The sequence below is a fragment of the Talpa occidentalis genome, unplaced genomic scaffold (genome assembly GCF_014898055.3).
Source record: "Talpa occidentalis isolate TD23 unplaced genomic scaffold, MPIMG_talOcc4v2.1 talOcc4.10, whole genome shotgun sequence".
NCBI classification, from domain to species: Eukaryota; Metazoa; Chordata; class Mammalia; order Eulipotyphla; family Talpidae; genus Talpa; species Talpa occidentalis.
In genome coordinates, this window is record NW_023600993.1 from 8592422 (window position 1) to 8620209 (window position 27788).

Consider the following 27788-nt stretch of genomic DNA (forward strand, 5'->3'; position numbering starts at 1 on the left):
CTTGGGTTCACTCTGGGAAAGGTGTCACCAAAGCTCCCGTTTCGGTGGCATGCAGCGAGTTTCCCAGGTGAGTTTCTCCACAAGACAGAGGCCTTAGTTATATTTAAAGAGCAGGTTTATTAGGGAGAGGGAACAAGTTTGCTGAGAGAGGCCTGCATGGTCACGGGAGGGCAGCCTTGAGGAGAGCGGCCTCCACTGAGGGAGGTCAGTGAAGAGAAGCCCTGACATGGTACAGGGCACGGACCCGCAGGATGGCTGCGGCCCTGCAGAGGGACAGAGAGTTGGTGAAAAGAAACACCTGCATAGGCACAGGTGGGCAGAAGAACACAGGTGCCAAGTGTCAGTGCAGATTGCACTGATAGTCTTCTCTTTGGGAGGGGCTCATTCCTTTATGGAGTGGCCTATTTGCTGCTGATGTTGGATAACTATGCAGAATCTGAATGGGAGCAGAGATTTCACAATGGGCCCAATCTCTATTTACTTTTGGGTCTGTGCTCTGGACACTCCCTACAGCAGTCTGATACCTGCTTGGGTCTTATGCCTTGTGATAAGGCACTGGCGCCTAAGGGTCTTGATTTCTACAGCTGGTAATGGTCATGTTAATCCCCTCTACCCCCACCTCCTTGTGTGAGTCAGGTTTTAATCTTGTGATGTCTCCTTTTGGTTTTCCATTGTTTTTCCTCCATCAGTATCGCAGAAAAAACGCTAATTTACTATCCTAGATGCTTTCACATGGATTATCTTAGTCGTCACAAAAGTCCTATATGAGATAAGTGGCATTATACTAATTTTCACAGACGAGCAAAGTGGAAAAGTAGAACTCTAAAACTCTTTCCAGGGTATTCACTCCTAGAGTACTTGAAATTTATGACTTAATTTTTTTCTGATGCTTGTTTTAGAAACTAAGGTGTTACTTAATTTCTGACTTGCTTAGCCAGCACACTAAACAGGGCGGACACATCAGATTACTTGATTGACTACAGCAAGTGCTTGCATGCCCTTTGCAAGAAAGTTTTCACGTTCTTCTTTCGCGGTGTGGTATCAAGTCTTTCCCACAAATCCATCTTTAATCGGGCCGTGGGAATACTTAGTGTGCACCAGCATGTCACATGATGGAGGTAGAAAGCATTTTCCAATAATGCTACAGAGGGGTCACAAACACAATGAGAAGCTAAGAAAAGTGAGAGAAGATCTTGGCTCAGGCTGACTTAATTACCTCCGCTCAGAGCCTGGATCTGTCCTGAGGCGGCGGGGGTGCCTGGCGCTCCTCCCTGGGCCCTAGAGCCTTTTCCAGCGCACCCCCACTCCCTTTGGATCCCATCCTATCAACTGCCCTTTGGCAAAACATCCCTTTTCTTTTCTCTTAAAAACTATGTATTTACATATATTTGTGTGTAAATGTAAGCTGAGAAGCAAAACACGAGCCTCCCACCCGCGCAGAGCTCCCTCCAGATGCCCGGCTCGAGAATTTTCACCCTCCCCGCCCCATCCCCCACGGCCTCGTCGCCCCAACTGGCGAGAGGAAGAAACTGGAAGCAGCTGGGCCCTGGCTGGGCTTCCCGCGCCCTCAGAGCCCCCGCGGGCTGGCGTTTACGGAAACCACCTCGACCGTGCGAAAACAAACCCCCCGCCGCCTGCACCCGCCCGGCGCTCAGCCGGGAAGATGGCGGCAGCCCCGCCCCCTGAGCGCCCAGGCGTGGAGGGTCGCGGAGGGAGCTGCGCAAGCGCGACGCGCCGGCGTGGGCGGCTCAGGCGAGTGGCGTCATCGCGCGGCGCGAGCCTGGCGCCTTAGACTCGCGCGCGGAGCCAGGCGGCTGTGGCGGAGGCGCTTCGGCAGCATGAGTGGCCGCGGGCTTTTGTGGCGCACGGCGGCGGCGGCGCGTTCCTGGCGGGCTCTGGCGGCCTTTACCGCCAGCCGGCGCCCGCTGTCCGCCAGCCCTCGGAGCCGAGCCTTCGCCAAGGAGCTCTTCCTGGGCAAAATCGAGAAGGTAACGCCGACCCCGGCGACGCTTGCGCTCTGCGCCCTTAGCAGGCAGGGCTGGGGGCGAACTTTGTCAGCGTGCCCGCGCCTGCCGGGCCGTACCCCCCGGGGCCGAGCCGTGCTAAAACTCGACTCCCACAAGGACCTTTCCCGGGCAGGAGACCCTGCGAATCTGTGGTTTTGACAAGCGTTCCAGCTAATGCTTGTCAGGTCAGTTTGGGAAACCCAAGGCGAGACGATGCAACCCGCAACTTATCGGTCTGGCCTGGAAATGTTTGGGCTTCCTCTCGGATTCCAGCGGCCCTTCGGCTTCCACAGCTGAGTCCCATTCCTTCACCTGCCATTCAGGGTCCTTAAAAGTCTGTCTCCAAGGTCACTCCCACACTGTCTTCCACCAGTGGCACAACCCAGCTGTACCTTAATAACGGGTATTAAGTACTCAACCTCTTACAGTTGGAAGACTTGGATTTGACCTTGGCTCTGTGACTTTGCTCCACAGTTCTTTTAGCCTGTAAATAGAACCAGTGACATGTCCTGCTTCTCTGATGTGTTGTAAAACCCCAGGGCGAGATGTAGCACAGGGGAAATGTTTTTTCAAAGTGTAAGGTACTGTGCAGATGCACGAGGATGCAGAATGGATAGTTAGGGCTGACTTCAACATTTACTAGTCTTTTTGTTTGTTTAAGATTTATTTATTTATGCATACAAGAGCTGGGGTACAGGCCAGAGGTGTGGGGTGAGAGGATTCGCCAGAGACAGAGCCGGGAACAGAACAGGCAGAGTGACGGAAATACACTGCTGAGGGGAGCTGTGGGCGAGTCAGGAGAGGTCTGCTGTGCCATGTGAGTAGCTCCTTGGCCCGGGATCCAACTGGTGTTACAGTGCCTGCGGATAGCTTCATAGGTTGCACTTTAACCCCCTGCACCACCAGGGAGGCCCAGCATTTACTAGTCTTGTGACTTTGGGGTAGTCACTTCACCTCCCTGTACCTCAGTGTGCTGGTCTACAAAATAAAAACAATAACCTTACTCTGCCTCCCAAAGGTGCTGTGCAAACCAAAGAAACTATTTGTGTAAATTTATTTGAATTTGACTGAAGCATTAGCAACACTGTTACTGGAGGAGTTTCTCCTTGGTTTCTCTTTAGAACTTTCCTTAAAGGTTGTAAGGTATTACAAAAGCAGAAATAGAGACCATTAAGAGTTGTTTGCCTTACTAGGAAATGCAAAACTAGTTCTTTTTATGTTTGGGAAACCATTTTATCCAGAATCAGGGGTGTGTGGCACTGTGTCCTGGGCCCTTGTGCCTCCCAGCACATAGATGAAGAAAGAACCCAAATCCTGTTTCTCTTTCTCCAAGCCTCTGGCACCACCTCCGCATCTCATGCCCACCTGACTCATCTGTTTCACTGAGAAAATAACATGTAGTCAAATGAGAACTTCCACCACCATATTTACCCCCTGCTTCCCACATCTGTGCCCATAAGCTCTACATTCTATTACCTTGGATGAACTGTTTGTTTGCAAAGGCCAACCGCATCAATAGACCCCCTGCCTCCTTATTTGCTCAAGGGCACTGATCCACTAATTCTCTTTCCTCATCTTCAGCCTCAGCTGTTCCTGCTCAGCTGCATCTTAAACTTATCATTCAGACTTTTGTCCTTACAATACAAACTGCTTTCATTGACACTGCTCCAGTGTCAATTCTGGTGGTCTCTTCTCCATCCATCACTGGCATTATACACGATTTATAACTCCTTACTTCTAAAACAAACATTCTCTCCTGGTTTTTCTGATTGACTAATTCTTCTCAGTATTGCTTGCTGGTTTCCTCCTTGACACCTGTGATGCTGTGGTCTGCAGCCATCACAGTTGGAGTCTTCTAAGGCCCAGTCTGTAGACCTCTTTCCATCCATAACTCCACCTTTGATGATCTGGTTTAGTATTGTGGCTTTAAATACCAGCAATATCCTGATGCCTTGTATTTATTTCTCGAGCTGACATTTCTCTCCTGAACTACAGACTTTTTATGTCCACCTTTCTACACAAAATCTCTACTTAGGTGTCTGACATCTCAGATTTAGCATATCCAGAACTGAGATCCTGATCTCCCCTTTAAGACCCTGCCCCTCCTTGGTATTCTTTATAGTTGATGGTGACTCTTGCTCCACTTTTTCAGACTGAACTAGTGAAGTCATTTTTGATGCCCCTTATTCTCATAATCCACGTCTAATCTGATGGTAAACCCTGTTTCCTCTACCTTCTGGTTCTATTTAGAATCTGACGCCTTGTAAACACCTTCACCGCTGCTACCCTGATTGAGGCCAAGATCAGGTCTCAGCATTCCTGGGGTTTGAACTGGAAAGTGGTGACTGAGGTGCTTAAAATCACAATAGAAGGGACTTTAAGGTCATCTGGGCCAGTAGTTGTCACACAGTAACTCTCATTTGACTACTAGCTGTTCACAGAGGTGCCCAGGGCTCCTGCAGGGGCCATTGGGGAGTTTTCAGTGGGAGGAATTTAGGTGGCCTCTCTACTCATCTCTACCTTCAACCAGAGCAACTTGACTGTTAACCTGGTTTGTGTATTTTGTTTCTGCACTAGATTTATTTGAGAAGCAGGTCCCACTGATAAAAAAATTGAAAATAGCTAATAGAAATTGAACCCGGACTTATTTGGTTTTTGTAACGTTAGTATCAGATGCACCTGAGATTTCTCCCCATGGCAACTGTCCTTGGTTGCAGTTGAGGGCCAGCTACCTACCAGCCTGTTGTCTTTTCTTAACTGATGTGCTCACAGTACAGAATAATCTTATTGTCATCTTCCAGCAGAGTTCATTGCGCAGAGCCCACTGGGGAGCCAGTGACATGGTGATGGCTGAACCTTTGTATTTTCTTTCTTTCTTTTTTTTTTTTTAAGATTTGTTTATTTATACAAGAACCGGGGTACAGGTCAGAGGCACTGGAGGGTGAGAGAATTCACCAGAGACAGAGACAATAATCTTACTTTGCCCCCGAAAAGTGCTGTGCATACGGACCAAAGACACTGCTGAGGGGAGCAGCGGGCAAGGCAGGAGAGGTCTGGTTTCTCCCTGGCTGGCTGCGGACAGCTTCACAGTGCAGCGCTCAACCCGCTGCACCACCAGGGAGGCCCAGAACCTTTGTGTTTTCAACTAAGGCGCTGCCTTTGTTCTGAGAGGCTGCAAAATGATGAGTCTCAGCATATTTTCCTTCTAGATCATTTAAGTTCCTTTAAGTCAGCTGTCACTTTTGGATAAGGACCCACCTATAAGATTTGAGTCATGGGGCGTGAGAGGAGAAAATAGATTTGGGAGGGAGCAAATTACTAGAGTAGGTAGGCTTTGGTGGCTGACTAGAAATACCAGGTCTGGAGGGAAAATTGAGGACCTCAGCTTTGAAGGCTTTCTTGAGACACATGGTGGGAGCTGGCAGAGTGTGACCTAGGACATCAGTCCTCAGCAGCTGTCGGTGCAACTCCAAATAGTCATGTCATACTGGCAGCTATTGGGTAACCGGAGCCCAAAAAGACAGAGGGTCTGTGGACATAGCCAGAGGCTTCCAGGCAATATCTAGTCATGGCCCAGTGGGGCAGTCAGAAACAATGGCCACTCTCCATTTTGAGACAGACTTGAAACTACGTGATATCCTGGTCCGGAAGTGGAGACTAGAACAGAGGTGATGTCTGACACAAGCACTTGCAGTGATTTCATGTTCCCAGACACACTGTCTCTTTAGAGCCTCACAGTTCTCTGCTGAGGTATCATCAGTAACAGGAGAGAAACATACTGAGAACAACTGTGTGACTTGTCCAAGGCTAAGTTCAGAGCCAAGCACCCTGTCACCTTGTGTGTAACAGCACAAGGAACAGATGTCATGGAACAGGAGGGACAGCGGCTCACGTGCCCTGCCGAATAGGGACCTGGCAAGATGTCGGACCTTGGAACCAGTCTGAACTTGCAACGTAACTAGTATAAACTTTTATATTTTAGTAAAGAGCTTTCACATCATTAGTTACACAGTGAGCTTCACAATGTCTTTCAGTAAATATTACCTGCTTGCTGCAGGAGAGAAAGTGGGGATGTGGAGAGGTGAAGATATTTGGCTTAGGGCACGCAATTCATAAGCAGCAGGTCAAGGGACAGAACCCAGGATGTGGTGGTGCTGGCCTGGAGCTCTTTGTTAGAGAACAGTCATTGTCACGTGTGTTACTGACAAAGGAAAGTTAATCACAATCAGAACTAAGCCTGGAGTTGGAGGGAGGTGTGTCTAGGTGGTGGGATTTCAGACATGGTTCCTGTGTCTTCAGCACCTTCTGGGCTCAGCCTTCAGTGAATAACACCCCTGCCTACCAGATTCAGATTCTAGCAAATCTGCTTCCCTTTTGACTGATAATACCACTGTGGAAGGTTGCTAAAAATTAAAATTTTATTAAATATTTATCTTTAGAAAGAAGTTTTCCCATTTCCTGAAGTTCGCCAAGATGAACTTAATGAAATCAATCAGTTTGTGGGACCAGTAGAAAAATTCTTCACTGAAGAAGGTATGTATGATTTTTTTTTTTAATCATTACTGAGTTCCAGTTCAAGAGCAATTGTTGATATTTACATTAGAAGTAATATATGTAGAGGAAGCATTCTTGAGTGCCATAAATCATGGAGAAATAGTATCTGTTGATAATGTTTTCCTTTAGGGATCATCCCAATCACTCTTTTTTTTTTTTTTTTTTTTCATCCCAATCACTCTTTGCTTATAAGTCGTCTTCAGAGCTGCTCAGTGTATTTGTGGCACAGGCCCACTGTCAAATATTTCTGGACTGTTGCAGACATTTTTATAAACGACAGTAAAAGTGGACAACTCGAAAAGTGAAATGATAAAAACCAAGGACATAAAAACAAAAACAAAAACAAAAAAACAACCAAGGACAATAACCAGCGATGTTGTGCTTGACTGTGTGGCAATGTAAAACTGCTGTGCATGTTCCTAAAGGCTTCCTCTGCCCCTGTCCTCGCCCTGCTGTGAACCAGGAATGGTTCATGGGCCGGTAGCAACCAGCAGAAGGCAGGTTGAGGGCACCTGTGTAGACTGCAACCCTCCCTTGGAGTGGTCAGCCGGTCCTTTGCAGGGCAGCCACCTCTGCCTGAGGGAGCTCCCTGGGGAAGGAGTTCAGTGAGGACAGTTTGACCGCAGTGTTTCTCCAACATGGAGGACCCTGCTAGTGGTAATTTTTCAAGATAAAATTCTTGCTGGGCTAACCAGGTGAAATTGAGCACATTCTGAATGACCATGATGAGACAGTTTGCAGTGTAATCACTTTGTTTACTTTTATTTGTATAACTTATATTTTGTTTAATCAAGATATTTCTTCTTGTCAGTGGACTCTCGAAAAATTGACCGGGATGGAAAAATCCCAAATGAAACTTTAGAAGGATTGAAGAGCCTGGGACTTTTTGGGATTCAAGTCCCGGAAGAATACGGTAAGTTAAGGCAATTGCCACTCCATTGGTTTGGCTCTTAAGAAATTACATTTGTCCCAAAAAGGATTATGTTCTGGAAAGGTGACCTTTAAATGAGGCATGTCCAAAATCAAACTGTAAAACTACTGGAATTCATCAAAACATCCACTGGGCCAAATTTGGGGTGGCTGTCTGGTGACTGACTGGTTTGGGACTCTGAGGCGGGAAGCTTTGTTAAGTTCTGTGCCTTCTTGGAGATGGCTAAGGACCACGGCAGGACATTGTTCCTTGGGTTCAGGCGAGTGTGTGCTACCTCATATCTGAACCACTCATTTCATGTCATCTCTACTGTAAAACCCTTTGGTCTCTGTGGTACAAGATTGGCTCCAGAGTGACAAGTGCTTTGTGTGGTTTGGGCAGCACTTGGCGAGAGCAGAGGTGTTGGGGCCCACCAGGTCTGGCTTCTCATCTCCGTGCAAAGGAGTAAGGTGTACAGCATAGACCCAAGGTACGTTCAGTGGGGGAATTTGACCAGTGTGGACCTTCGAGCAGGCCCTTGATCCTTTGAACTGTCCACGAAATGTTGGAGTATTGTGGTTATATTTTCAACTCCCAAGTGAAAACCTTGCTTTTGCCCCAGGATCCAGTGTCATCTTGCCTTGGTAGATTTCTAGGTCAGTCACTACAGCTTGTCTCAATTTTTGCATAATCTGAAGTTGGTCATCTCAGTTTTGTGTGTATGTGTATGTGGTGAAAAGAGGACTTAGGAAATGTTGCAACAGGACATGTGTGTGTGCCTGTGCATGCACACTCACGCTCACAAAGATGTGCACACATATGTATGTGTATCATTTATTTTCACTCTCAGGCTCCTTTCACATAGTCACAGAAGTGATTCTAGGCCTTTACCCTGTCTCTGTACCCGCTGTCCTCAGAGCCCTGACCTTGCCCCTTTGCTGGGGCTGGTCCAGGTTCGGCCATCCTTGAATCAGGTGTTTGAGGGTAAGAGCTGTCGGGGGTGTTTTCAGAGCTGGCCGTGTTTTGTGACTGGGAGCTGGGTGTTTGCAGGTGTCCTGTTCTCCCAGCCAGGTCTTGAGTTAGGTTTTGCATAGCAAGTCACGGAAGCCAGGAGCTCTTATTGAAGTTCTGGTTTTTCTCCAGAGACTAAAGTTAGGCCCCGCCCTCCCCCACAGCCAAGGGTGGGTGGCCCTCCTGTCTGTAGAGTAAGTGACCATGGGTACGTACACCCAGCCTGGTGCTGGGTGAATCTGAGACAGAATGTGAAAATTTAGTACAAATTTGGTGTGATGGCCAATCTTCGTTTATGTTTATTGCAATATTTGAAGCTGTTAAGTGATGCTATCTTGTCTTCCTTTGAAAATGCAGCTCCCATTTCCACATGTGGAAAACTGCTGCTCATCGGTCTGCTGCTGCCCCTAGTGGTGGGACATGGTAGCACAGCTTCTGCAGGGAAAGTGCAAATCTTGTTTCTAAACAAAAATCTGAACTTTGAGATGATTGACCTCTGTCCAGACATGAGACTTGTCAGTGTTGCAACTCACAAGTGGCAGAGGAGTTGTCTGCCATAATGTGCAGGCGTGTCAATATTAGATAACAGAAAGAAGGTGGTAGGGGTGGGGTTGTGGAGAGCAGTGTTTGGGCTGTTCAGGTGAAAAAAATAAGTGCTTGGAGAAAACAAGCAGCAGAAGAAAGCGGCTCGTGAGAGCCAGGCTGGTGATGTGCATTTCCCCACAAGGTTTTTTGTTTTTTTTTTTTTTGGTGGGACCCTTGCTGGCGGCCGGGGAGCGAACTGGCGCTGCAGAGGCTGCGGGCAGCCTCGCAGCCCAGTGCTCAACCGCTGCGCCACCAGGGGAGGCCCCCCACAAGGTCATTTTAAAATGACTTCTTGGGCCTCCCCGCTGGTGCAGCTGTTGAGCTCTGGGTTGCGAAGCTGCCCGCAGCCTCTGTGGCGCCGGTTCTATCCCCGGCTGTTCCCCGGCCACTGGAGGAGGGTCCCACGTGGCGCGCAGACCTCTCCTGCCGCCCGCTGCTCCCGTCAGCAGTGTACTTCGGTCCTTCTGCCTGCTCTGCTCCCCGCTCTGGCTCTGGTGAATTCTCTCACCCTCCCGCGCTTCTGACTGTACCCAGTGCATGTATAAACAAACAAACAAGTAAATAAATAAATAAATGAAACATGCCTCTATAAAAAAAAAAAAGAAAGAAAGAAAGTTGTATTCTTTCCTTTAAAAAAAAAAATGACTTCTTGACGAAAAGTACTTAGTTTTCCTCTGAATAATTTCTGTGTAAAATTAGGACATGCCAGCGCACATGTGTGCGTGTGTGTGTGCGTGTGTGGGGGTAGGTATGAGACTACAACTCTCCACCATACACTCTGGTGTGACGACACTTTCTCTTCAGGAGGATGCATAGACACATACTTTGGGATTAATATATTTTCTTTTTTCCAATCCTTATTTGGGAAATTGAGGTAACAGCAACCTATGTGCCCAAAAGAGTTTTGGGAAATGTTCCCAGCCTGGAACATTCTAAAGATGCATGGGGAAACCCCTGTTCTGAAAAACAGGTCTTTCCACTGAGTCTGAACTTCCTCCCCAAGGCCCCTGTGCACTGGCCTGCCATGTGTGCCTCCTTCCTACCTCTAACTCCTCCCTCACCAGCAGTCTCCACCTACTTGTCGCCTTTCCCATATGATTGCTGACCCCACCATCTTTTTTTTTTTCCCCAACCTAACTCAGTATATGAAACAAGAGAAAAAGTGTGTTGACTGAAACAGGGATGGGGTTTAGGAGAGCTAGGGGGGTGGTGCCATCACCAGAGCCAGGAGACTATACCCAGCCCAGTCACTGTGCCCCCTCCAGGGACACCCTTCCCAGTGATGCTGTGCGATGACTCCAGGGACAGTACCCCAACCCCAAGTTTAGGGCCCAGTTCTGCTGCTTGTTGGCTCCAAGACCTTAGACCACACTTTGTCATTTCTAAGATGCACATGAAAATGGATTAAAGAATTAGATATAAGACCTGAAACCAAAAATATACAGAAGAAAATATAGGCAAAACACTACATGACATACATCTCAGTAACATCTTTGAAGATGCATCACCTAAAGATAGTGAAGGAAAAGATGAACAGCTGGGACTATATCAAATTAAAGAGTTTCTGTACAGCAAAAGAGACTAACCAAAACAAAGAGACACCCCACTGACTGGGAGAAAATTTTTGCACACCATACCACTGATAAGGGACTGCTCAGTGAAATAAGTCAGAAGGAAAAAGAAAAAAAACAGATGGTTTCGCTTATAGGAGGAATATAGGGCATCAAGGAGGAAAAATGATAACAAAAAAAACCCAACAAAACAAAACCAGACAACTATAAATCAGTGATATTCTACAGGGGAGGGGGAAGGAAAGGGATCAAAACGAGGGCTAGAAGAGCACAAGGGACTATGGTGATGGTGGACAGGTGAATTGGTGGTGGAAATTCTGTGGGGACTACACCACCTGAGAAAAGAAAGCAAACATTGTAAGAATAAAAAAAGCAAACATCTCCCCTCGTGGCGCAGGCGGTTGAGCGCAGTGCTGTGAAGCTGTTCGCAGCCTCTATAGTGTGGTTCGATCCTGGCCAGCCGGTGAGGGTCCCACATGGCAAGCAGACCTCTCCTGTCTCGCCCGCTGCTCCCCTCAGCAGTGTATTTCGTCAGTCTGCCTGTTCTCCCTGCTCTATCTCTGGTGAATCCTCTCACCCTCCTGCGCATCTGGCCTGTACCCCAGTTCTTGTATAAATAAATAAAATCTTTTAAAAGAATAAACATAAATTTCAAAAAAGAATAACAACTTTTAAAAATTATTTGATACAGGTTATGATAAACGACTATGTATACAGCTATTTTGTATTTTTTTTTTTAAAGATTTATTTATGCATACAAGAGCTGGGGTACAGGTCAGAGGTGTGGGGGATGAGAGGATTCACCAGACAGAGTGGGGAGCAGAACAGGTGGATCGACTGAAACACACTGCTGAAGGGAGCAGTGGGTGAGTCAGGACAGGTCTGCTGTGCCATGTGGGTAGCTCCCTGGCTGGGGATCGAACTCGTTCTGCAGTGGCTGCGGGCAGCTTCATAGTGCTGAGACTTAACCCCTGTGCCACCAGGGAGGCCCCATGTATTGTTATATTTTTATATAAGGCATGTATCTACATGTGCCTCTATACCTAGAAATCTGGAAGCATACTTTCTGGGTGATAAGTGATTTCTTTGAAGAAACAGCAAGGAAGACACTCAGTGGTGTGATGGGTGTTTTTGTTTCCATTGTACCCATCTGTACTGAGGCTTGACAAGTGACAATCAAGTGCACCTTTGTAGTAATAGGAAACAGGGCAGCCCTGCACCTTTCCTGGGAGGGGAGTGGGACTGGACTCTAAGTGGAGCTGATCTCTCTCTCCTCTAGGTGGCCTGGGTCTCTCCAACACCATGTATGCGCGGCTCGGAGAGATCATCAGCCTGGACGGGTCGATCAGCGTGATGCTGGCCGCACACCAAGCTATTGGCCTCAAGGTCAGGTATCTTGGGTTTTCATCGAATCTCTCTGAAGATCTGTTGGCATCCATGGGTGGGTGGCAGGGAGGTAGGAGACATGTTCGCTTACTCAGAAGTGCATGCGGCTCGCTGCCTTGGGGTCTCGGAGGGGACACTGGCTGATCTTGCAGCCTCGTCCTGCAGTGCCTCCTTCGGCACACCCTCTGCAGCCACCCAGCCCTGGGTCCCCATACAGACAGCCGCCTTTAGGTGGCACAGTTCTGTCCCTTTGCATCCCCTTGTCCTCGTTGTCCTTTTTCCATCATTCAAGCCCCGATGAGATAAGGGCTGCCTCCATGGAGGCTGCCTCACCCGGGGCTGGAGTGAGCCTCCCCTCCTGAGCAGGGAGCACGCTGCCCACTCAGCTTGCCTTGGCTTCTATGCTGAGCACAGACAACCCACGTAATGGGACTGTCACTGGAGTGGGGTGACCTAGACCTGCCCTAAAACATATCAAGTCCAGTGGGCAGCGAACTCCTGGCGCACCCTCCCAGAGAGTGGGCCTGTCCCTGGGGCAGACTGAGCACAGTCGGTGCTCTCATTGACCAGCCCCTGCCTTAGCCAGCAGGGTTCTCTTCCTCGCTCTTGGCGCTTCGCCATCCATACTGCCCCTCCAGTGAGCGGGGTCACCCCAGTGTGTGGTGATGAGGTGGAGGCTCAGGAAGGGATATCCCCACAAAGGGCCACCCAGAAGAAAATGGGGGAGCAGCAATGAAGTGCCCTGTGTCTGACCCCAAAGTGCCTCCAGGCCCAGGCTGCCCTGAACGTGCACTCGAGGGTGACTCCCGGCCACTCCCCAGCTGTCTCCTCTCGCAGTGTTTGTTCAGAAGGACCCCGTTCTGCAGCACATCTCAGCTGAGATCTGTCTCTGTGTTTGGTTTAGGGTATCATCCTGGCTGGCAGCGAGGAGCAGAAGGCCAAATACCTGCCCAAATTGGCGTGTGGGGAGCACATCGCCGCCTTCTGCCTGACAGAGCCCGCCAGGTCTGCCCCTTGCCCGATGCCTTTGTCACAGCGGCCTGGCTTCTCCCGGGCATCAGTGGTTCTGTCAAAGGGGTGTTGCTGTCAAGTCCTCTCTTCCCTGAAATCTTCCCAAGAGTCTCCTCCACACCTTTCTTGCCATTTCCATGTTCTCTTTACCTTATTTCTCTGCCCCAGTGAGACTTGCAAAAATGTACCTTAAGCTGCGGTATCATGTAAGTGATTTTCTTAGGCTTCCAAGGGACTTACAGAGTGTGTTGGGTGAGTGGGGTGGTCCCTGTTTTCCAGACTAGGGACTGAGGGTCAGTGCGGTTGTGTGATCACCCCCAGGCCATGGGGCACAGACATAACAGCTGGTGTAGGACTCAGGGCTTCTCATGGCAACTTCTTTGTACACCTCTGGTTCCCTTGGTTTTTTTTTTTTTTTAAAGATTTATTTATTTATTTATACAAGCACTGGGTACAGTCAGAAGCGCGGGAGGGTGAGAGAATTCACCAGAGCCAGAGCAGGGAGCAGAGCAGGCAGAAGGACCAAAGTACACTGCTGAGGGGAGCAGCGGGCGGCAGGAGAGGTCTGCGCGCCATGTGGGACCCTCCTCCGGTGGCCGGGAAGCAGCCGGCGATCAAACCGGTGCTGCAGAGGCTGCGGGCAGCTTCGCAGCCCAGCGCTCAACCACTGTGCCACCGGGGAGGCCCTGGTTCCCTTGGGAAGTTAGGGTGTTCTGCCTTCCTATAGGAGCTCAGGTGGGCCTGTTGTGAGCATACATCTCTATGTTTAGACCTAAAACCAAGATTTCACTGCTCCCCTTCCCCCCATTGCAATAAGGCAGGGGTTGGCCAAATCCTGTCGGCCTCCTATTTTGTACGTCAGGTTTCACTGGAGTGCACACATGTACGTGCAGGCGGTCAGCGGCTGTCCTGCCGCAGCCATTAGGTGGGAGAGTTGGGACACAGACATCCTGTGTGTGACTCCTTACTTTAAAACTGCCAGCTTCCCTGTATTAAGTAGAAACCTCATTTTTTGGCCCTCAGAGCCTCCTTATTCCCACCATTATTTTCCTCACCCGCATATCTGTCTTGGCAGTGGGAGTGACGCAGCCTCCATCAGCACCAGGGCCACGCTGAGTGAAGACGGGAAGCACTACATCCTCAACGGTTCCAAGGTGAGCTCCATGGCCGGGGCCTTCGCCGCCGCCCCGACACATTCCACGCCCCAGGAATCACAAAGGCCATACCCGGCATCTCTCTTCCACTCTTGGGTGGCGCCCACTCTCCTTTTGGGGGTGAAAAAATGATTCAAAGAGTTCAGCTACTGGCCAACGTCCTATGCCAGGACTGGATGGGAACCAAGGCGTCTGGCTCCAGAGTCTGCGTGCCCCCACAGTGCCAGCCACCCCGAGCTGCTTCAGACATATACAGACAAATATAGGGGCTTAGCGCAGGGAGCTTCCTCGTGCTCGAGAGGGTGTGGCAGCTTGCGGCTGGTGTGTCTTCTGTCAGCACTGCTCCCTCAGGGTCACGTCCATACTGCTCAGCAGGGTCTCTGCACGGTTATACTATTTTAAAACCATAATACCACATTTAATAATGGGTAATTTCTTGCTCTCCAGTCAGCATTCAGATTTCCCTAATTGTGTTATATTTTGTTTTTTAGTTTGCTTGAATCAAGAGCCAAATAAGTTCTGTGCTTTGTAGTCTGTCAAGCAGTCTCTTTCCTGCTGGCCTTTCTTCCACCCCTTTTTGCTTCTGTCTGCCCCGCCCCCACCTTAGAGTCGGAGCTGTCTTAGTGTTGTTGCTGCTCTTGTGTGTGCACGTGCATCTACCCCCCCCCCACACACACACCCTTGCTCTGGGCGGGCAGGATGGGGGCTGGTGACGGTGCCTTCTGCTCAGGCGGGCGTGGCTTCCCTGGAGCCAAGGGCTCACAGCCTGGCCTGAAGTTCCACGGGTAGCTGGAGCGTCTGTTGGAACAGGTGGCGCTGAGAGGTGGCACCTAATGCTCTGGTTTCTCCACAGCCCCTGTTCTTTCCGTCCTCAGGTCTGGATCACCAATGGAGGACTGGCCAATATCTTTACAGTGTTTGCAAAAACCAAGATTGAAGATTCTGATGGCTCTGGAAAAGACAAAATCACAGCCTTCATCGTAGAAAGAGACTTTGGCGGAGTCACCAACGGGAAACCTGAGGATAAGCTGGGCATCCGCGGCTCCGACAGTAAGTGTGTGTGCGCGCGCACGAGGGCCCTCAGCCCTGTCCAGCGGGATGACATCGATGGTTTGGGCTCCATGTGAGCATCCAGTGACATGAAGAATGCCACCGCAACGCTCGTGACGAGTTCTTTGAAATGATGTCGGTGGCCCAGCCTTGGCGGGCTAGGAAGTGGGCTGACTTGCCCGTCTAGCTCAGGGCAGTACAAACGCCCTGCTTCGTTCCTTCTCTGACTTCTCATGCGTCAGACTTGTCCTGAAGGCTGCCGCGGACAGGACAGCTGATGAAGTTCTCTGCCATTAACAGACTCGGAGTCAAAATGAATTTGCAGTGGGGGGAGGCTGGGGAGAGCCGTCGAGAGCAGCTCTGCCTCTCTCCCTGCCCAAACTTTTATTTTATTTATTTATTTATTGATAAAGATTTATTTATTTATTTATTTATATATACAAGCACTGGGTACAGTCAGAAGCGCAGGAGGGTGAGAGAATTCACCAGAGCCAGAGCGGGGAGCAGAGCAGGAAGGAGGACCGAAGTACACTGCTGAGGGGAGCAGCGGGCGGCAGGAGAGGTCTGCGTGCCATGTGGGACCCTCCTCCGGTGGCCGGGGAGCAGCCGGGGATCGAAGCGGCACTGCAGAGGCTGCGGGCAGCTTCGCAACCCAGCGCTCAACCGCTGCGCCACCGGGGAGGCCCAAGCCTAAACTTTTATTGAAGATAGGAACAAAGGAACAAGAAAATAGCACACAATTGTGTTTTTGCTTATACAGATTAATAAGTTCCTTAGCCAAAACTGTAAAAGAACAAAAGATAAGTTTTGCAGATGACCCAAAAAATGGCTTCTGTATTGATGGCTTCTCCGGTATAAAAAAAAAAAAGCAAAGGGGAGCTGACCATCAGGCATGTCAGCAGGTCGCTTTAGCAGCACGCAGAGCCTGACAGAGCTTGCCTCAACCCAGAAACCCAGACTGGTCTTTCTTGCGTATATTGCAGGGACCCTCTGAATCTTTTGCTGATTTCCGGGATAGACTGACGAAAGTCATCAGACGTCAGGTTACTCACAGGCGGCCGACTCCTTGATGAAGCAGTTGGCATGGGACAGTGCAGATAGCCATGTTGAGAAAGCGCTGGCCCCTGGAAGACTAACGAGCCTAACTGATTATACCCGACCTGCCCAGAACGGTGGCACACACAGAATATAAACGGGGTTTTTGCAGCAGGCTCCCAACAGGTCACCCTAGGGAAGCCTGGCTCACCCCTCAGTAAGAACACCACCTGCCCCCCGGCGCCCACTTTTGTCACTGCGCCCTGTTCATTCCACCCGTAGCTCTGACCACATAATTACATCACCTTGTCTGCATTCCTAACCCATGTCAGCTCCGCGTGGCTGGGAACCCGGGCTCTTGTGCTGTCCTGTCAGTAGATTGGGAATGGATGGATGGATGGATGAAGCGCATTTCTTGCGTGCAGGTCAAGTGCAAAGTGGTTTGCATTGGTCGGGTGTGGTCTTAAACTTCCTGTGTTTCAGCCTGTGAGGTCCATTTTGAGAACACCAGGGTGCCTGTCGAAAACGTCCTTGGAGAGGTTGGAGGCGGATTTAAGGTGAGTGGCCAGTAGCAGCCCCAGTGAGTGCCCTGTGGTTTCAGGGGCGCAGTTTGTTGGCCCCCAACTTTCTGTCCTGACCAGCCTGCGCTTGCCAAGTGCACCTGGGATTCTCCGAGAGGAGCTCAGCTCCAGGAGAGGGCTGTGTGGTTCCCGCCGGGTCTCCACCTTCATCTCCCACCTGGTTTGCCTGGAGGAACGCGGGTTCCTCCCTCTAGCGGGTGTGTGAGAAGGCCGCAGGCACTGGGGACTGGCGTCCTGACCCTAGTTGTTTTTCCCTTGGAGTCACTTAGTTGTTTTGTCTTTTCTGTGAACTTGTTTGAGGGGTAACTCAGGTAGCCTAGAATGGACCGTTTTCAAACGTGCACTTTAGTGGCTTCTCGTACCTCCACTGGCAGCCGTCCCACGATGTGGGGCCAGGACATTCCCGGCACCCCCAAGAGAAATACCAACCCTCTGATTCCCCTCTCCCTTCCCCTTCCTGTTTCCATGGATTCGCCTATTTTGAACGCATGACACAGTGGAGTCAATGCGTGGTCTTTTGTGTCTGACTCTTCACGTCACAACGTGTGTTCGAGGTTCCGCTGTGTGGAAGCAGCTGCCACTTCACTGGCGGCTGACAGTCGGCTGCGCGGCTGGGTCACCTCTGCGTTCATCACCTGGTGGGTGCCGGGAGTTTCCACTTTTGGGCTATCACCAGTGATGCGGCTGTGAATAGTCACGTACAAGTTTTTGTGTGAACACTGGAATTTCAGTTCATCGTGGCCTGATTTGTGCTTCCTTCGTGACTGATCATGTTCAACATCAAAAACAAAAGTACTCGCACTGAAGCGTTCCTGAGCCGCTTCCCCACAGCTGGTGCCAGCAGACTGCGGTGCTGGCGTCAGTGCCACGGGGCGTTTCTCCTAGTGACGCGACTGTGCCCACTACCGGCTCCTAGGACAGGAGGCTCCGCTGTTCACAGCTGCCTCCTCGGAGCCACGCTGCGTGGTGCTTGTGCTTGTGCGGACGGCGGCACGCTGGTCTGATTATTTCCTGAGTTTAAACGCCGCCAGTGAGCTGCGCGTGTCCGGAGGTGTGGTCGTGCTGTGTTCTTGATCCCTGTTGTCACGCTGCCTGCTGGGAAGTTGGGCAGGGTCCGTTTCCCCAGAAGCGTGTGGGAATGCTTCCCCGCAGCCTTCCCAGCACTGCGCCCTGGAAGCTCCGTTGTGTGAGGTGAAGCGTGATTGTCTGGCTATGCAAAGAAAATAGCCCGTTTCAAAAAAATTACTAGTGCGGTTGCTTGGCAGCCTGGTTGCCAAAAAGTGTGATACACTCAAGCGATTCCAGAGACCCGAAATGGATCAAAGGCAATGCGAAACTGGCGCGCTGACGTGACATTAGAGGAAGAGTCTGGGGCAATCAGGCGTGGTCAGCCGTCAGGCCCCACAGAGACGAGGACAGGTGTGCCGGGTTGTTGGAAGGACAGCGTCTAGCTTGCTCTGGGAAGTTGTGATCTAGAATATCGTTGTGGGAATTGTAGAAGAAACTTGTATGGAGAAGGCGATAAGCTGGCAAGTGCTGGGGGCAGAAAGCAGGCCGTTAGCTCTGCTCCCCGCAGCCCCGTTCAGGTTGCCTGGCGGCGCCCTGTGAGTTGTGTGCTTCGTTGATCCAGGCCGCCTGTCAGCGGCGTTCAGCGCACGGCAGCTCGGGACTAGAAGGTGAGCTTGTAGAACAGCCACGGAGTTCACGGACTGCTGTGGGCTGCTAGCCCCAGTGCTGCCCTCCAGGCCTCCCAGGGGGCCAGCATGGGCTTGAGCAGAGGCCTGGTAGCGCACAGCCACCCTTGGGGGGCTCTTGCCCTTTCGGCCCTGTGCCCTTCTGTCCTGAAGGGCCTGGCACCCCTCTCTACCTGTCCCCCTGGACGAGTGCCCTCCCCTTAGTCTCCCCATCACACCGCTGGCCCCCTGCTGTCTAGTTGGGTTTGTCTCCACCCCGTTGGGCCCAGAAGGGAAGGCCGCCTTGGATCTGGACTGCCCAGCACTGGGGAGGCAGAGCGCGGGCAGCAGCACCCGCCTGTCTCGTCACCAGCTGCTGACCGCCACGCGCATGCAGTAGGAAGACGGGCTGGAGGAGGGGAGCTGACGGTCACCCCGTGACAACGCTGGCGTTGGGGGGTGGAGGATCATGGCGGAACATAGCCGGGTGCCCTGGGGTGTAGGGAGAGAGCACAGGCCTGGATGTTAGCAGATGCTTGCGTGTGACCTGGCGTGAGCACCTCATCCTCTGAACCGGGGGTTCTTATCTGTAAGATGAGGATCCTGATGCTGAAGCTTGGCCGGAGTCTCCACGACTTGCGAGGTGCGCCATGTGCTTGTTCCTTTCCACTCTTCCCAGGACTGGAATCGGTCTGTTGTTTTGGAGTGATGGTGTCCGTGGCTTGTGGCGGGGGGGCGCACAAGGATGTGTGTGAGGCCCCTGCACTGACGGGTGCCTCATTTTGGGGTATGGGAACTGTGTTCTGGTCCCGTGAGGACTGGCGCGGCGGGAGAGCAGCTCGCTGAGGAGCAGACTGGCAGCGAGCCTCCCTCCTCCCGCAGGTGGCCATGAACATCCTCAACAGCGGGCGCTTCAGCCTGGGCACCGCCGTGGCCGGCATGCTGAAGAAACTGATCGGTGGGTGAGTCAGGGACGGGGCCCTCGGGGTGCGGGGCCTCTCGCCCAGCTTCAGCCCCCAGCCCGGAGGCTGTGCTGAGCCAGGCCACCGGGAAAAACGGCCAGAAGTTTAGAATCGGGTCTTCAGTGTAGACCAGAAAACATCCTCAGTCTGTCTGCAGAGCGTAGCTAGTAACCGTGATCCCCCACTGGGCCTGCTCACCCACAGAGCCGGGGAGAGGGGCGTAGGCGTTGTCAGAGGCCCGGTGGGGCTGCTGCTCCGACAGCGAAAGGCTGCCGGGTCCAGATAAACACTAGCGCTCGTTCCCCCAAGACTGTTTTGTGGGTGACTGCACCGTAGAGGGAGCCCTGGCCCCTTGGCCTCTGGATCCCCGCTTTGGTCGGTAGGTTACCTGAGCCAAGGTCAGCCTTTGCCACGCGAGTCACAGCGCCCTCTAGTGTACTTGTTGGGCATGAAACGCCATTACCACCCTCACATGGTGAGGCGATTGCCCGAGCTCTGCCTGCAGGGGCGGGGGGGTCCGGGGAGACTTACCACCACGCTCAGGAAGCGCCTCCTTCAGGACAAGGTGGGGACAGGAATGCTTTTGGGGCTCTTACCTCCGTGTTACAGATGAGGGGGCCGAGGCCCAGAGGGTAAGGCCATGCACCAGGGCCTAAAAGCTGACCCTGTCCAACTCCACCCTCAGGACTCGTCTCGTTGCTGAGCTGCTCCCAGGCCCGGCAGCCCTCTGGGCCTCTGCTCTCCCATCTGGAATGCTCTGTGCAAGAGTCTTCAAGCAGAGGGGTGGGAGTGGGGAAAGCTCATGATCAGCCTGTCCTGATGTAGAACCTCGAATGAGACACCAACCCAGAAATGCGTGATGTGGGACCAGTTTGTCAGTGGCTCATGCCTGTGCAGACCCAGAGAAAGCCCGTGCAGGGGAGGGTCGGGCACTGCCGAGCTCACTTGGGTTCCTTCAGGGCCAGGCCCTGACACTGTTCTGTTCACAACTACACACCCTGAGGTTCCAGACCAGCGCTTTCAAATCAGCCTGCCCTAATGGCTAGGACAGGTGGGGCCTGCTCCCACCTCTGTCAAGAAGCTTCTGGGGGCCTGGCCTGTGCCAGCACCTTGAACAGGCATCTCATGGAGTCTGCAGCAACTCTGGGGTCCATAGTGTGTCATTCAGAGGATGAAATCTTGACCACTAGCTGGTTTAAAAAAATGTTGGATTCGAGAAGCTAGAAGGGGGTCGGGGGCTCTTTTTCAGGCCTTTGGCCTCACCTCAGTACACCCAGTTCTCTCAGCTGCTGCCTGAGCATTTGGACAAAGATGATGATAACCTTAGGAAATCATTTCAGACCAACCAGAAAATTTGTGCTGCTGTGCTCTTCCCCAGGAATGACTGCTGAGTATGCCTGCACGAGGAAGCAGTTCAACAAGACCCTCAGTGAATTCGGACTGATTCAGGTACTAAAAGTCAGGGGTGCCTCATTTGTTGACTGCATTTTGTGGGCATTGAGGCGTGGGGTCAGTCCTGGTGAGCCTCGTGTGGCGATTCAGCTCCCTCTTGTTGCTGCCTGGGCCGGTCTCTCCTGGGCTGTGCAACTTTGGACTTTGCTGTGCCAGTTGGCATTGCTGAGTCTCGGCACATGCAGATTGTTTGTGTTTTTCCTGAACTCTCCAGGAAAAGTTTGCCCTGATGGCCCAGAAGACTTACGTCATGGAAAGCATGGCCTACCTCACGGCAGGGATGCTGGACCGGCCTGGCTTTCCCGACTGCTCCATCGAGGCTGCCATGGTGAAGGTAACAGCTTAGCCAGAAAGCTGGCACTGAGGCTTCTTCGCGGCCTTTTAGACCTCGTCACTCTCGCCACCTTCCTCTGTTCCTCAGCTTATAGGGCAGCTTGTCACTGACCCAGTGCTTGTGACATGCCCACCCTGTGCCAGGCACAGCCCTAGCACAGAGCTGGGGAAACCAGCATAGCACGGGGCACGCAGCAAGCACCATGCGCAGTTGGTGTCAGGTTGTAGACAGTCTCCCCAGTGCCATGTGTGCCAAGATGTCGGTGGGTGGTTGCAAAGGACAATCCAGACCACGTGTTGTAACTTCCATGGCTGCCAGTGCCTGTCGGGATAAAGCGCAGCTAGCCTCGTGGGAAGGACTGTCTTACGCCGAGTCTGTGGGCTTTCTGCTTTTGGTGTCAAAACTCCCTTCAGTGAAATCTTGGTTAGCCAGTACCTTCTGGGCTTCTGTCTTGTTCGGGGAGGGCAGTGTCACTTTCCTGTTACAGAATTGAGAGCCCTGCTTCTAGTCCTACTGGTCTCTCGAATTAAACTCTCAGGGCGGCGAGAGGCCTGACAGCCGGGGAAGTGAACGTCTGGCGTCGACGGGTGTGCCTGGGAGGTGAGGGGGCGGTGTCATCAGTCCTGTGTGGAGCCTTTGTACGTCGGCTGGTGTGTTTGCTCAGTCTCATCTCTCATTACCTTCACCATCGTCACACACGCCCTCTTCCAGAAACAGCCCAGAGCTGAGCACAGCCCTGCCTTTGCCATGTTCACACGTGGACACATAAACCGGCCCCTGGGGCCAGGTGTCCAGCCAAGTAGTTCAAGTGCAGAGGAGTGCGCTGCCTGCAAACGGGCCTGGGCCGGCTTCCGGTACGGGTGAATCAACATCTGAGGCAGGCTCTAAAAGGACGGGTTTCTCCGGGCATGGAAGGGCGAGGTCGGGGTCACCCTGTGAGACTGGGCCAGGCGCCTCCAAAAACTGGGTTCGCCACACGGAGCCTCCTCTCCACCCCCAGCTGCCCATCCCTGAGGCTGAGGTCCTCGTTTTGGAAGGACCCCGTCCCCGTGCTGACCTTGCCGTTGGGTCTGTGGCAGGTGTTCAGCTCAGAGGCGGCCTGGCAGTGCGTGAGCGAGGCACTGCAGATCCTGGGGGGCTCTGGCTACACGAAGGAGTATCCGTATGAGCGCATGCTGCGTGACGCCCGCATCTTGCTCATCTTTGAGGTGAGTGCCCTGCTCCGGAGCCCTTGACCCCGAGCCATGCTGCCTGGCGCCCACTCTCACCCACGCCCTTGCAACCCCGTGCTGGGCCTGGGCTCTGCTCCTGGGTGTCCTCTACTGACGCAGCTCCACAGGCCCCTGTGAGGGCTTTGGGCACTTCACTCTTGCTGCTGCGTGTGGGCCCCGGCCTGGAGAGCAAGCTCAGGGAGCATGTGCTAGGTGGCTGGGGAACTTGGGGAGACTGGAGCACCTCTGGGTGCTCGTCATCTGTGCAGCCTGACGGAGGATTCCTGCAGCAGAGCTGCACCGCTGGCTGCAGGGGCTGGTATCTCGTGAGACAACACGTGGCCCTTGGCCATGGCATAAAGGCTTCGGCTGATAAGCAGATGAATCGGGGGCAAAGGTGAGCAGCACCGGAGGTTTCCAAGTGAGGGAGGACTTGCTTGCTTGTGTTCTAGGCGATTCCCCGAGGCTAATGTGGGGGCAGGTTGGAGGCGATGGCTTGTGGGAGGCTTTTAGAATGGGTGTGGACTGTGCAGGGTGAAGACCTGACACCAGGGTCAGGCTTGGCGTCTGAGCATTGGGTGAGGTTCCCAAAGGCACCCTGAAACTGGCTGCCCTTGGGGCGCAGCTTCTGAGCTCCTCCCCAGAGGAAGACCGTGCCGGCTGCTTTGGTTGCCATGCGCACCCCCGAGGCCCAGCTCTGCAGTCTCCCTCAGTGGGCATACAGGACCCGGCAGCCTGAGGGCACTAGGATCCTGGGCCCCTGGGTGGGTCATGGCACTGCTGCCCTGGGCTCGCCCCTACTGAGGCCCCATCTCCGTCTTGGCACGTTTGCGCATCTGGCCGGGTGGGGCAGGCAGCAAGGGGCTCGGTGGCTGTGGGGTGCAGAGCCCCCCGGGTGAAGCAGATGCACCCATCTGGACACTGCTTGGCGGGGGTGCGAGGGCCTGGGCTAGCCTGGAGGCCTGCACCCTGCCCCTTCCTTTCCTGCAAGTCCCGCTGTCTGTGGTGCCCGTCTGGCCGGATGGTCGCGCATCCGCCCTCCAGCACCGCGTCTTCCATGGACACCACTGCCAGCCTGTGCACAGGGGGAGGGGGCCCTCTGGGCATTGACCCTGACATGGGGGCGCTGCCAGCCGCACCTCCTCTGTGGTCGTGGCTTCCCAGAGGACTGGCCTAGGCCAGCACGTGAGGCACCTGGATGTCAGCCCCCACCCCCCCACACACACGCACACCGGAAGCGCTTTCTCCCGTTACAAAGACGCGAGGCTTTAGGGAGCGGAAGGAAGTAAGGGTCCTTGTACGGCTGGCCTTGGAGAGGCGGGAAGTTGCAGAAGGACACCACAGCCATCTGGCTAGCTCCCCACTTGTCCCCTGCGTGTTGCCCTGACCCCTGTGGTCACAGCCTTGCTCTCAGCTGCTTCCGAAGCAGTGACTTCCTCAGTGCAGGTAAGCGGGCAGTGGCAGGCCTTTGACCTCCATTCTTCTGACCACAGGGAACCAACGAGATTCTCCGGATGTACATCGCCCTGACAGGCCTGCAGCATGCTGGACGAGTCCTGACGGCAAGGGTCAAGTAGGTGCCGTTCTCGCTGGGCATCTCAGGTCCCACCTGCCAGTAGGGGCCCATTCTGGGCAGCAGCAGAAGGGGCTGCCCTGCCCTGGGAATGGTGCAGACTAGAGGGGTGGGGGGTGAGGGCCTTAAAAGCCAGGTCCAGAGCTTGGCCCTCCCCAGCAGGTACTGCCAGCTGCCCCGGAAGCCCTCTTCCCTAGCAGCTCCCATGGGGAGCTGAGTTTTCAGAACCTGAGGCAAGAGAGGTGACTCTAACGGGCCAGACTTTGAGAGCCACAGAGCCTTGAGAGCCTGATCCTGGCACCAGAGCAATTAGAAATCTCTGCCGGAGCCTAAGGATGGGTTGCTCAGAGCATTTTCAGACCCCATAACTGGGACAGAACCACCTGAAACTAGCTCCAGCTCAGAGTGGCCTGGCTGTTCTGACAGGGCTCAGCCTGCAGCCAGTGTCCAGCATACTACGGGGAGGACCAGAGTCCTGAGCTGCTCTCTATGGCTTCAGAGTCAGGGAGGCAGAATGGGGTGCTGTGGTGCTGAGGGGCCATGTTTCAGGGCACGGGACTTTCTGCAGGGAGCTTAAACAGGGCAACGTGGCCACCGTCATGGAGACCGTTGGCCGGAGACTTCGGGACACCTTGGGCCGAAGTGTGGACATGGGGCTGACAGGGAAGCTTGGAGCTGTGCATCCCAGTGTTGGGGTGAGTGGACCCAGTATGTGTGCCCCATGTGGATGCCCTCCTGTCCATATCTCCTTCCTAGTAGGGAAGTAACTGGGAGGGGCACCTGATACGCCCCCGCCACCTAACCCTGTCCCCTGTCCCCAGGACAGTGCCAGCAAGCTTGAGGAAAATGTGTACTACTTTGGCCGCACCGTAGAGACGCTGCTGCTCCGCTTTGGCAAGGTATTGGGGCCCTGCCAGGTTGGGGATGCAGAGGCCTGCAACTTGATGGGTGGAGACAGCCGCTTCCATGAGACGTTTGCTGCGTCTGCCTTTAGGACCAGCCCTGGGAAGATATCCTGGTCCTCATTCAGGTGGGCTTTGTCTGCCTGTCCCAGGGGCCACACAGCGAGCGGGGGCGGGGGGCTTGCAGCTGAGGAGGTGTGACTGCCAGCCTCTGTCTCAGGAGAGACCTGGCCTTGCTTGTCCCCTGCCCAGACCTACGAGGGAAAAGCAGCTCCTCTACCTCCTCCAAGCATAAGGCGAGGCTCAGGGACAGGTGAGGACACACCAGGCAGGGTGGTGTCTGGGTGGCAAGTCTCTACAGGGGGCTCTGCGTTCCAGACCATCGTGGAGGAGCAGATGGTCCTGAAGAGAGTGGCCAACATCCTCATCAACCTGTACGGCATGACGGCCGTGCTGTCCCGGGCCAGCCGCTCCATCCGCATAGGCCTGCGCAACCATGACCATGAGGTGAGCCCGGCCGCGGCTTTGTCCTACTTCATTTTAATGAAGACGTGTCTAGGGGGCCGAGGGCGGGAGGGACTGGACAAACTGCAGGCTGTGGTGCGGCCCATGGCGATGCGTCAGGTCTACAGCTCAAGACGCAGGGCCGCTCCCTTTCAGCATCCCACCTGAGGGAGAGAAGGGAGGGTGAGTGATGGCCCAGACCCAGGGTCCTCACCCCACTGGCCTTCACCCTGCTGGAAGGGGCCCCACGAGCACCTGTCTGTGCTGTTCTGCAGTAGCCCACTGCCGCTCCAGAGGGAAGACAGGCAAGAGCTAGTTTGCTTCAGACACAAGACGGGTTTCCTGGAGTTCTCAGTAGCTATCCTTTCTGACTTCACTTCCGGCAGGTTCTGTTGGCCAACACCTTCTGCACAGAAGCTTACTACCAGAACCTCTTCACCCTGGCTCAGCTGGACAAGTGTAAGTGGGGTGACTCGGGGGAGGAGAGGGCCCAATTCCAGGTGAGGTGTTTCTCTTGGACATCTTGAGGGAGGGCCGGGTTCACCTGTGACAGAGCCCTGGCGGGGGCCCTGTGTGCCTGGCCCATCTAGACGCTGCCAGTGCTGGTTCACAGAGGAAGGAGGCAGGTACCTGTCCTGTCCCTCCCCCCGCCCCCCCCAGCTAAGTGAGCCTGCTGTCTCGCAGATGTCCTGGCTTGTGTGGGGGCTTGTTCCTGCTGCTCAGCTTGTCTGGAATGCTCTTCCTCTTCCCTAGCCCTTGGCTGTGTCAGAGCGGCTGGCCAGTTAAAATTCTCCTTCAGGCCCTTAAAATTTTCCAGCGTCCTGCTAGCCCTCAGGCTGTCACAGTCGCTCTGCAGGGCCAGACATGCAAGTGCCTGCTCCCCCAGACCTGGAGTTTTGTAGGGAAACCAGAATGAGCCCATGGTTATTTGACATAAAACCCCTATCTAGTTTCTCCCTCAGCCACACACTCCCAGGAGCCTGCAGGAGGGGTATGGCCATTGGGCAGCCTCTGTTAGGAGAAAAGCTCCACCAGCGTTTACCCTGGTGCCAAAGATCACCCACCCTTCCTTCCTAGATGCTCCAGAAAACCTCGACGAGCAGATTAAGAAAGTGTCCCAGCAGGTGCTGGAGAAGCGAACCTACATCTGTGCCCACCCCCTGGACAGGACATCCTGAGTAGAGGGCACTGGACGGCTTCTTTTCCAAGGTGGAGAATTTAAGGGTTTTATAACTTGACCCGAGTTTTTCTCCCTGCCCAAGGAGCTGCTGCTCAGCTTTGCCCTACAGGGACTGCTGCCTGACCTGACCCCAGGATCTGAAGAGACACAGAATGAAATTCTTGACCCAGGGCTTGAAGGGGTTCTGCGGTGCCCTCTGGCCCGAGGCTGGCTGTTTTTCTATTAGCCCACACATTTCCCAGGGAATAGCTTAACATTAACACTTAACAAAAAAGATAAAACGGTGGTGGTTTTCTCTCCTAGTTGTGTTTTCCCTCAGATCCCACCTCTGCCAGGTGACCGCATGGCCTGGAGAGCCCCCTGTGGTGGTAGCTGCCTGCTTGTGGGCAGGGCAGCTGAGGGCCAGGCTGAGCCCCCCCCCCACCCCCGAGGCGCCTTGTCTGCTTTGTGCGGCGTCTTTAGGTGGCCGCGGGCCTTTCCGCCCTCACCTGCTAGATAAACTGGGGCCCAGCGTCAGTCTGGGTGAGTGGAGAAACCCGCTCTGCTGACCAACAAATATGGGTTCTCTATGAACCTGTAAATGCGGTTGAAGGGGTGGCTGGTACCCACTGAATCCCAGAGTGTCCAGAGAGACCTGGCTCCTGCCATCCTCATTTTATAGCTGAGAAATCGGGAGGCCCGGCCAGGGTCTTACCTGTCACAGGCCTCGGGGGAGGGGGCAGCTCGAGGAAAGGTGGTGGCTTCTTGTACAGGTCGAAGTCCTGGTGGCGCTTGTCCCAGCTCCACCTCTCTCGATCCAGCACATTCCCAAACGGTGCCTTTTCCCTCCACTCCTAAACCAGGGGTGGTGAGTTAGGAGAGCGCCCCTGTGTGGACGCCCTGCCCTAGGCCCACTCCACCCCTCTCACCTCACTCTGCTCTGTGAGGAAGCCGGGGGTCAGCAGCCTGAGGTGAGGGTCACTTCCAGCGCTCTGAAGACCAGTCACTTGGAACCCGTTAGGGGTGAGCCACGCCTGGCGAGATTTCTTCTTTGCTTTCTTTTCCTCTTCCTCTGGGTCCCAAGGCTCCACCATGGCTGAGAGGTACTTCTGTGAGTATGTGAATCTCTTCCTTGGCTCCTAGAATGAGGGACAAGCAGGAAGA

The 27788-nt window shown here is 53.5% G+C and overlaps 2 protein-coding genes across 5 annotated transcripts in view; one reads left to right on the forward strand and one right to left on the reverse strand.

Moving 5' to 3' along the window:
- The first annotated feature begins 1810 nt into the window (after positions 1-1810).
- ACAD9 (acyl-CoA dehydrogenase family member 9) lies at positions 1811-27055 on the forward strand. The gene is made up of 18 exons (XM_037523905.2): positions 1811-1988; positions 6446-6539; positions 7372-7473; positions 11917-12023; positions 12928-13028; positions 14110-14188; positions 15064-15238; positions 16757-16830; positions 19410-19485; positions 20868-20938; positions 21156-21275; positions 22355-22483; positions 23980-24059; positions 24628-24754; positions 24881-24958; positions 25340-25468; positions 25852-25924; positions 26543-27055. The coding sequence occupies exons 1-18, from the start codon at positions 1839-1841 to the stop codon at positions 26641-26643; spliced, it is 1866 nt and encodes a 621-aa protein (XP_037379802.1). The 5' UTR covers positions 1811-1838; the 3' UTR covers positions 26644-27055.
- The window catches only part of CFAP92 (cilia and flagella associated protein 92 (putative)), a 36173-nt gene continuing 27119 nt past the window's right edge, over positions 18735-27788 (reverse strand). For 3 of the 4 annotated variants that reach the window (XM_037523864.2, XM_037523874.2, XM_054701027.1), the window contains 3 exons: positions 27554-27763; positions 27340-27478; positions 18737-25629 (listed from right to left, as the gene is read on the reverse strand). In XM_037523864.2, coding sequence (XP_037379761.2) covers positions 25595-25629; positions 27340-27478; positions 27554-27763 — 384 coding nt within the window. In that variant the 3' untranslated portion in view covers positions 18737-25594. Of the gene's footprint in view, positions 25630-27339; positions 27479-27553; positions 27764-27788 lie in introns of all 4 variants that reach the window. The other variant, XM_054701042.1, reaches the window with a different exon arrangement.